At 65.4% G+C, this 9,811-nt stretch overlaps 1 protein-coding gene across 1 annotated transcript; it reads right to left on the bottom strand.

Moving 5' to 3' along the window:
- Nucleotides 1-227: 227 nt before the first annotated feature.
- Fgf3 (fibroblast growth factor 3) lies at nt 228-7,193 on the bottom strand. Its single transcript, XM_046445013.1, has 3 exons — nt 6,974-7,193; nt 4,965-5,068; nt 228-752 (listed from the first exon to the last, which is right to left on the bottom strand). The coding sequence occupies exons 1-3, from the start codon at nt 7,191-7,193 to the stop codon at nt 381-383; spliced, it is 696 nt and encodes a 231-aa protein (XP_046300969.1). The 3' UTR covers nt 228-380.
- Nucleotides 7,194-9,811: the final 2,618 nt, after the last annotated feature.

Here is a 9,811-nt window from a genome sequence, read left to right as displayed (position 1 = left end):
CCTCTCCGCCCACACACAGCTCAGCCCGCTGCTCGGAACACAGTGTGACATCTCGCGTCACTGCTGACACGGACTGGACGGGCGGGGGGGGGGGGCGCATGTGCCCAGAAAGGCCGCGAGGTCTCCCCCCGCAGGACGTCGGGCAAGTGACAGCAGAATAAAATACTTTAATGTTTGCTCTGGGGACCCTGCGCCATCCACCCTGGTGGCACTGGGCTGTCCTCGGTCCCTTCAGCGGCCCCTGGACACCGTCACTGCAAGTGTCTTAGAGCAGCCCCCTGTAGCCGTGCAGGCCCCGGGCTCTCTGGCCTTGTCCAAGATCACAGGGAGGTTGGGGACGTGTCCCCAGCCCCCACCTGGCAGGCGAGGCTGGTGGACACTCAGCTCGGAGCCCAGATGTGCGAGGGCTCGGCTCCCCCGCGGCCTCCCGGGCTCTTCTGCCGCCGTCGCCGGGGCTGGCCGCCCTTGCTCAGGGGCCTGGAGTGGCCGCTCTGCAGCCGCCGCACCATCTCGTGGTCCTTGGGGTCCAGCACGCGGGGCAGGAACAGGGAGGACTTCTGCGTGCGGCGGGTCTTGAAGCCCCGGCGGGGCCGGCCCTTGCCGTTCACGGACACGTACCACAGTCTCTCGGCACTGGGCGGCCGCCGTGTCCCCGGGCCCCCGGGCACCGAGCGGTACAGCCGGGAGGAGTAGGTGCTGTAGCCCAGCTCCTGGATCCGCTCCACGAACTCGCACTCCGCGCTGTAATGCTCCTGCGGCGGGCGAGAGGCCACGTCAGGGCCACGGGAGGCCACGGAGGCAGGCTGCGGCTGGGGCTCCAAGCCTCTTTCTCCACAAGGTCTTCTGAGCACCTCTGGGGGCTTGGACGCCCCGCCTCTCCTCTCTGGGCCCTCCAGCCGCCACGCCCCACTGACGCACCAACTGTGGGGTGTCCCAGCTTAGGGACAGTCTGCGGGGCAGAGATGGGACCTTCCCACCCAGGGGCCCTTGGCGGCCTTGAGGTCAGCAGGGACTGGACAGCTGGACAAAGAAGAGGGGGCACCCAGAGCTCTTTTGAAGAAATAGCATAAAAGAACAAGAAGAGCTGGAGTGGCAGCAGGCCCTGTGGTGTCACCACTGGGGGTGACGGGGGACCTGGCTCCACAACAAAACAGAGAACCCAACACGGGGGTGTGGCTGGTTTTCAGGAGCCTGGGTCTCCACTAGGGGCGGGTTTGTCCCCCGGCCCTGGCCCTCTGAGAGGCACAGTCTTGGGCATGGGGTGCCCGCCCCACGGGTGCAATCCGCCTGGAGCCTGGTCAGAGGGGCGTGCTCGGTAAGAACCTGGACGCTGCTGGTCCAGGGAGGAGCACAGGGGCCCGGGACTCCGGCGCCAGCAGGCAGAGAGGAAGACACTGTCCTCAGAAGCCCCTGGGACCTGTGCCAGGCCCGAGAGGGACTGAGTCCCTGCCTCCACAGCACAGTGAGCCCTGCTGAAGGAGGTGTCACCAGGGTCGCGTGCCCTTCAGCAGCACCGCGCTGCCCAAGGGCACAGAGGCCTGGCCACCGTCCCCAGCCTGCAAAGCCAAAAGGCACTTGAAGCGATGTCACCAGGGCTCCCGAGGCCCAGCCACAGGGACTGCTGCTTGTGGGGCCTCCCTCTGTGGGGTGGACGCCGCGGGGGGCGGGCAGGCCTCAGGAGACCCACTGAGGCTTCAGGCTCAACCATGGGGGACAAGGAGCACCTGCCTGGGGACCACCACGCTGGGGACAGGGCAGGGCAGGCTGCAGGACCTCCTTCTCCTAGGGAATGGCCAGAGAGCAGGGACAGGGCCCCAGTGGCCATCTCCCTCTGGGGTGTGGTGACCCCACACGAGTGGGAGGGGGCAGCTCTGGAGAGAAGGAGACCCAGAGGACCCTGAGCCTGTTTTCAGGGTCACAGGCTGTCGGGCCCAGGTCCAGGAGTGGGTAGCATCTGACCTGGCAGTGACCGGGGCCAGAGATGTCAGGATCGAGGGTCAGGGGAACCAGGCAGGGGCCACCACTCCCCATCACCCAAACCCTCCCTGCCCTCCTGCCCCCTAGAGATGTCCAGGACTTCCCACGTCACCTCGTGGAGTGCCCTGCCCAGGGCCACCCCCCCCCCATTTGTAGTGAGGAAGCCAGGGTGGCATCCGGCCCCAGGGGGATATGGCATCGTCTGGCCTCTGCCCGACCCTGCACAGGTGCTCTCTGGGGACCCAGGGACTGGGGTCAGGGCAGTCCTGTCCCCCCATGCTGTGCCAGCACCTGGTTCCCACACAGAGACCTGTGGGCCTCAGGGCCAGAGGCGCAGGCCCTCCCACGCACAGAGCACTGCTGGCACCTGTGGACACTGGGTAGCCAAAATGACCAGGGGCACCAGAGCCACAGACTTCAGACAGCCCAGCTCGGACTCGCTGGCAGCAGTGGCCAGGCCTGCTCTGGCCGCTGTCCCACCCAGGCCCTTCCCCAGAGCCACTTGCACACACGAAGTGGACTCCGAGACACCTGGCGGACAAGGCGTGGCTTGGAAGTGCCCGGAGGGAGGCGGGGTGTTCGAGGAGGGCGTGTGGGCAGGGTCAGCATGGGCAGGGGCACAGCCCGTGTGGAGAGCTGAGCCGGGAGCGGGAGCTGTAGGCCAGGGAGGGAGAGAAGGCACGGCACCGCCCCTCCCACTGCCCCGGGCTGATCTGTGGGTGATGTGGGTCCTGGAAGGCAGGACATGCTTCTTAGGGTGGTCCCTCAGCATGCACCTAGCAGAGCATGTCACCCGGTGAGTGTCAAGGACACTGATGAACGGTGCTGGATGGGGGAGGGAGGGTGAATGGAGGGAGAGAGAGGGTGGGTGGATATAGGCATGTGGGTATGGATGGATGGGTGGGTGGCCGACTGGGTGACTGCGTGGGTGGCTAGAGGGGAGAGCAGTGGATGGATGGCGGGTGGACATGTTCGTGGCGGAGTAGGCAGAGGGTGGATATGTATGCCCGACAGGGTGGATGGGTGGGCAGGTGCACGCATGCAGGTATGGGTGGATGGACAGGTGAGTAGATGGATGGGTGGATGACAGCTGGGGGGACAGACGGGTGAGTGGCTGGCTGGGCTGTAGGACAGGCAGGCTACAGGCCAGACACCTGGTCCCACGGCTGCTGCCGCAGCCCAGGTAGGAAGGAACAGGCCGGTGCGCAGACGCTGTCCTCTGGGAGGAGCTAGAGGGAGGTGGGCGTATGCACTGGGGCTGAGGGGGGTCTTCCCAGCTGACTCCAGGCTGGATGAGTGGCTATGGGGCCAGGGTTGAGGTCGGGGTCAGGGGCCTGCTGAGCTCCAGGGGGCTGTGCTGCCCTCTGCCTGGGGTCTCTGAGCTGCTCGGGTATCCCAAGGAGGGTGGCGATCTCTAACTCAGAAGCTGGGTCAGGCACTGGGGTTGTCAGGGTGCAATCCAATGGTCACCTGCCCACGAAGTGGACGAGGTGGCCGGTGGAGGGGAGAAGGAAGGCCAGCAAATCCAGGGCACCCAGGCAGCAAGGGGCAGGGGTGGGGGTGGAGTCTGCAGGAGGAAGGGAGGACAGGCTGGCCCCCAGCTGCCTCCCCTCTGCAGGGCCGTGAGACCATTTCTGCCGGGTGCTCTGGAAAGTTCCGCACCATCCAGCTGGATTGCCAAGCCATCCCTGGCCTCGTGGTCCCCAGTGGGACTGGACCTCAACCCCTCCTCTCCCAAGACCAGGGCTGTGAGCTCTGGGGACAGAAGACACAGGTGGCCTCTCACCCATGGGATCACCGGATCCGATCGGGTCCCTCACTGGAGGAGAGTGCTTTGTCCTCCTCGGTCAGGGGGCCTCCTTTGTGGCCAGGAAGTGCCACTAATAAAGGCCACCAGACCTCCTCCATGGGGTGTCCTTCACTCTGAGAGGGAGGAGCAACCATGAATGGTTGATTTCAAGGATCAAAGTGAAGTTCCTCTCTCTGGAGCCAGGGGCTTGGAGTTCCAGAGAGCCCCAGTCCTGCTCGCTCAAGGGACAGCTCAGCCAGGCCCGACCCCCGCAGAGGACCCTGCAGAGGGCACCTTCTCATCACTGAGCAGGGAGCGGGTCGAGAGCTTCTGCTTCCAGACGCAGTTTCTGGCCAGGGGCCCTGGGCCGGAGAAGGCAGGCACGGGCACCCAGGTTTGCTCCTCCTTTAGCAAAACAACTGACCACCCACAACGGGAGCAGCCTACAAGGGATCACCAGGCTCAGAGCAGGGGAGCGGTGGGGTGCTTCCGCACAGGCAGAGTGGGTCAGAGGGAGGTGCCTACCTGTGGGGAGTGCTGCTGTGACCTCTGGCCTGTGTGAGGTCTTAGTGCTCAAGGACAACCGGCCGTGGCACTCGGTCATTAGCTGAAGGGGCAAACTTCCTGGCATTTCACACCAGGTGTTCCCTGGACGCTGCCCACAGAACCAGGGGATGCGGTAGGTAGAGGGGATTGTGCATCTGTGCTGGGGCGTGGCCTGGGACAGGGCTCCCTCCTGCTGTCCTCTCATTTCCCTCCTAAGCACCGACAGCCCTCGCTTTCCCACTCCCTGCCCCTTGGCTGGCTGAGCCTGCCCTGCTCCTCCCCGGAGAGCTCTGTCCTGCCCAACAGAAGAGCTTTCCACGGGGACCCCCTGCGTATGCTTGCAAGTTTGCTTGGGTCCATTAATTTCAGTGGAAATTCGGGGTCCACCCCTCCTCTGCTCTCAGCTACCTTCAGAGAAGGTCGTAACAATTGACAACAAGGTGCGAATATTTCCCACCCGCAGAACCACAGAATCCCAGCAGGACCCTCCCTGCAGGCCCATCGGCTGGGGCTGCCTCCCCAAGAGAGTTCTGGGTCCTGCACATCCCTGAGCACAGCTTTCTAACACCCCCGTCCCCTCTGTCCCCTGAAGTGGCATTCCAGCCAGACGGTGACGCTATCAGTGCCCACCCATGCAAGAGATTGGACTCACCGAAGCATAGAGCCGTCCCCTCTTGTTCATGGCCAGGTACCGCCCAGAGAAAAGCCCTTTGATGGCCACGACGCCCACCTCCACCGCGGTAATCTCCAGGATGCCTGGGAAAGTTGGGAAGGCCCATCATGGCTCCGCCTCCACCGAACCAGAGGAAGCTCTGTGCACCGCCAGCTCAGGACGGTGAGGTCACCCCACACCCCACAGGGGGTGGGGGCTGGAGGTCCAGGAGGGGAGAGTGCTGCACTGGAGAGGAGAGTGTCAGCCTCCCAGAAGGGTAATTCAAACCCTGGAGTGGGACAGGAAGGTTCGCACGGGTGGATACTGTAACCCCACCGCGGGGCCACCCAAGCTGAGTTGGCAGTGGACCTGGGTGGGAGATGTCCCAGGCAGAGGGTCCTTGGATACAGGAAGTGAGGGGGAGAGCCAAATCTGGAGCTCACAGAGGGACGCTGGCCAGGGTTCACCCACCAGCCACTGCATGTCAGAAGTCAAGTCACCTTGGTGCCTGTCTCTCCAGACACTAAGAGAGCTTCCTGGGGTTAGGGTTGCAACAATAGTTCCCAAGTGGGGCCATGTCCCCAGCAGAGTTCCAGGGTGGCTGGGGCTACCTTCCACACCCTTTCCAGGGGCACCTCTCCAGGGCTAGTGCCTGCTGTCTGCGTGGCCAGGACATCCCCAAAGCAGGACTAAGTTGAGGGTTTGCTCCCGGCACGTGTCACTGCAGGTCTCTCAAGTGTGCGGCACACTCATCAGGCTCCCCAGCGCCAGCCCAGGGACCAGCAAAGCTCAGTCTGGATGCCCGGGGAGACTGCTGTGAACGGGTACCCTCCTCTCCCTGTGGGCGCCCGCTGGATTCACCAGGAAGACTGGATGCTCTAAGATGTTGACTTAGACTGGATTTGGAGGGAACCTGCGCGGGGGTGTCTCTGCAAGAAGAGTCCTGCGCAGAGACCCCTGGCCACTGCGGTCCTCACTGTGCGCTCAGATGGCGTCCTCCACAGACGCCCTCGCAGGGCTGCGGCTTTCCCCGGAGGAAGCTGCGGTTTTCCGCTACCACCTTGAACCGCGGCGCGGCTTCCTGCGCCCGGGGCAGAAGTGGAGCGCCCCGCGCCTAAACTGAGGATCTCAGCGGTCCTGGCACCCTCCCACGCTCCCCGCTGCGGTCCTTCCGGTCCGAGCTCTGCTCGCGCGCTCCCCTCCCAGCAGGCTGCTTAGTCTCCCAGCTTTTGCTCTGCGCAAGAGGGCTCGGCACCGGCCGCAGGTCCGGGGGCTAGAGGAGCCAAGCCACGGAGCTTGGGGGACCCCGCAGTGCGTGCAGTCCGACTTCTGGTCCTGGGTTCGGGGAGGGTGTATTTGTATCTCTACTTCCCCAGACCCTGGAGGACGCCCCCTGGCCCTCGGGGCCTGCACCCTCCGCTCCCACCCCAAAGAGGGGACACCCACACTTCCTGCCATCCCGGGAGCAAGGGCTGAGGCTGAGGGGTGCAGATCCGAGCCCAGGGAAGACTGACGCAGCGGCCCAGGGACCTAGCTCTGCCGGGCTCCTGCTCGGAAGCAGCGACTGGACGCAGCCACCTGGGAGGCCGAGAGCCTGGAGGGCAGAGGGGAACTCGTGTGCCCTGGGGTCGACAGGAGGTGGAGAAGTCGTCAAAATAATAAAGAGAATGATAAATGCCTTGTCCGGCTCCTTTTCTCCGCCAATTCAAAGGGCTTAAACTTGTCAGAATTGCCAAACGCACAGAGCGCAGAGCCCGAGCGGTCAACCACGTGCCCCCGCTGAGGCGGGGGCCAGGCGGGGGCAGAGGCTGCCAGCTCCCCGCATCGCTGGCTCTTCGCCCCCACCCCCAGCTCTACCCGGATCTCAGAGCGCGCTTCTTTCCCCGGACGTGGCGGCGGATGTCCCGCGGCCGCTCTCTGGCAGGGGGCAGCGGGCACCGTCGGCGCGCCGTCCCTTCTCCCGGGGTGCAGCTCCCCCCCCCCCGGACCCCGCCGCGCCGGGCACTCACTGTAGGCGCTGTTCTCCAGGCTGCCGTTGACGCGGCCGCTCGGGTGCAGCTGAAGGTGGTACTTGGTGGCGCAGTAGAGTTTGCGGCGCCGGGGCGCCCCGCCGAGGTGCTCGTAGACTCCGCCGCGGCCGCCCGCATCGCGCCGCAGCCGCGCCCCGGGGCCCGCCGCGGGCCAGCCGGGCTCCAGCAGGCTGAGCAGCAGGAGCCAGATCAAGCCCATCGCGGCATCGCGCCCGCCCGGCGGCGGCTGCAGGCCAGCGCGGTGCCCATGGAAGGCGCGGCAGCCCGGCCGCAGCGAGGCGCTAGGAGACGGCTCCCGCGCCTGGCGGTGCCGACTCCGGCTCCGCGGGAAAGAGGGGTGGGGAGAGCGAAAGCGAGGGGGGTGATGGAGAGGGAGAGGGAGAGGGAGGAGGGAGAACCTTTAATTTTCACCCAGGAGCGGGGAAATTTCCGTTGCTGCGCAAAGCTCTGGAAGAAAAGACGGTTCCGCAACAAAAGGCCGACGTGGTCCCCAGGCGGAGACGCGGGAGGGGCGGGAGCCCGGCGGGTGGGGAGCCCTGCGGGGCGCGGGGCTCGGCCCGGGGGCCGCCTGCGCACACTCGCCCCGCGCGCCGTCGAGCCGCGGCTCCGCTCGGCCTCGCGCCCCGCGCCGCTCACGCCCTCCCGGCGCTGCAGGTCCCTTGCCGCCCCTCCCCCGCCCCCGCCCCCAGACCAATTATGCCTCGGAAAATTATAGACCCAGGCCTTGAGGCGGCCGCCCCAGGCCCTGTCACCCCCTCCCGCCCCCCATCAATCCCCCTGCACAATGGCACCGTGGCGATGACTGATGTCCGTGAAAACGACTTGCGGGGAAGTCGCTCTGGCAAACGCCCATTAAAGACGGCGCATAATGACGGGGCCTGCGAGGGCGAGGGCGGCGGAGGGAAGGTCTGCGCGTGGGGGACCAGGGGTTGGGTCTGCGTCCCCCGCTTCCTGCAGGAGCAGCAGCGCTGTCCTCAGCCGCCAGAGGCCAGTTCCAGGACCCTACCCCCCCCCCCAAGGTGGCTGATCGTGTAGCTCCCCAACTCGGCAGACCTCCGGGCACAGAGGAGGTTTGGGCACTCTGGCAGGCCGTCGCTGGGAGGGTCCAGAGAGGGGGCTGGGAGGGACAGAGAGCCAGAGAAGGGGACACAGAGACAGAGCCCTAGAGAGTCAGGTGGAGACAGGATCAAGAGGTGGCGATCCTGAGAGCCGGCGCAGGGCACCCCAGGGAGAGCCTGGAGAAACTGGGCTGGCCCATGAGGGGGTGAGAGGAGAGGTGGCCCAGGGCCAGGCAGCATCCCCACCCTGCCCAGAGCAGCAGTGCCAACACCAGAGCATGGCACTCCAGACCCTAGAGGGGTCAGCCTGCATCTCAGCTTGCTGCTAGAGGGATCCCAGAAAGAGGGGCTTCCGGTAATGCCTGGAAAGCCACATCTCCACGCCCTTATCTTGCTTCCCTGGTCTCTGTCCCCAGCGTCCCCAGCCACTGTGATACAGGCAAGCAAGCTCAAATGGGAGATTGGGGTGGGGTGCCCTCTGGGGTCCAGTGGTCAATCTAGGCCACAGCCTTGGCTCCAGGTTGACCAGGGCTTAGGTGAGCGAGGTGGTCTTATCCCTTCTGTTTGGGTCAGGATTGGGGTCCTGACCCCAGGACACTCCCACAAGCTACACACACCCACTGGCCCATTGGCAACCACCGTGACCCAACAGGCAGAGCAGTGTGTGCTCCAGGGGCCCACTCCAGCCTGCTGAGTGCCTGAGTGCCCAGGGGAGAGCACCCCAGGCTGTCCCTCATACCTCAGTCCTGTCCGGGGCCTGTGCAGCTCACCCAGGGCTGGCTCCAGAGCCCTTGGCCAGTCCAAAGACCCTGCCATAGTTGCTGGAGCTTCAGCTCTTAGTGATAGAAATGGCTTTACAGTGGGCAGGACAGCCCTGGGGACTGGCCAAAAGGAGGGCTTGCCCGGTGGGTTCCCCTGTGCTGACCTGCACTGGCACTCTGGTCACTTGAACTTCCTGAGGGAGCCCAGGAGGTTTACATCAGTCTGCTCTGGAGTCAGTCGCTCCCTCTGCATGGCGGGCGGGGGGCAGGGGGCATGGGTTCAGGAGAGGGCAGTGGAGGAAGGAAGGGAGACTGAGTCAAGTTCAAAGAGGAAGTGAGAGAGACCATGGGGGCCGCCGGCTTCGGGGGGAACGGGGCTTCCCATACAGCCCCGGTTTCCCCCTTTGTGGGTGCTCCTGGAAGACTGGAAAGGCCCAGAGAACCCGGGCCGAGGCAGCCTAGCCTCTGTCCTGCTCCACACCTGGGTCCCCACAGTTCCCAGGGAGGCCCTGGTACTGGTCTCCAGCCCTGCCCACTGCTAGGGGTGGGCAGAGGTCACTGCCCCGGAGCGGGGCCCAGGGTGGCTCCCCCAGGAGGTGTGCTCTGCTCCTCAGTGAGGCCTCGCCTGCTGGGCAGCCTGGAGCTCCCAGGACGGACCACGATGAGGGTGAGAGGGTGGCCTTGGCCAGGCAGCACTGCCCGTCTGAGATTCTCGGGCACGTGATGTTCCAGATTCAGAACCAAACCCTCAGTCGACAGGCCCCTGCCGAGTTTCCCTGCCACGGGATCAGCGTCGGCTCAGGGCGGCCCTAAGGTGAGGACCACGCCTTGTCCCTGGGTCCCTGGAGGGGAGACGGCTCAGAGAGGCCCCGACAGCAGGTGCTGGCCCCCGGAGTCTCCCGTGACCCCGGCTTTCCGCGCGGTCCTCTCCCCAGTGACCTGAGCAGCAGAGACCCTGGGCCAAGTCCTGCTTTCTCATGGCCACACATCTGGCCCGT

The sequence above is a fragment of the Marmota monax genome, unplaced genomic scaffold (assembly GCF_021218885.2).
Source record: "Marmota monax isolate L192 unplaced genomic scaffold, Marmota_monax_Labrador192_F-V1.1 WCK01_AAM20220418_F8-fsc00038, whole genome shotgun sequence".
NCBI lineage: Eukaryota > Metazoa > Chordata > Mammalia > Rodentia > Sciuridae > Marmota > Marmota monax.
The sequence above is the reverse complement of the archived record's forward strand: the minus strand, read 5'-3'. Positions and strand labels throughout refer to the sequence as shown.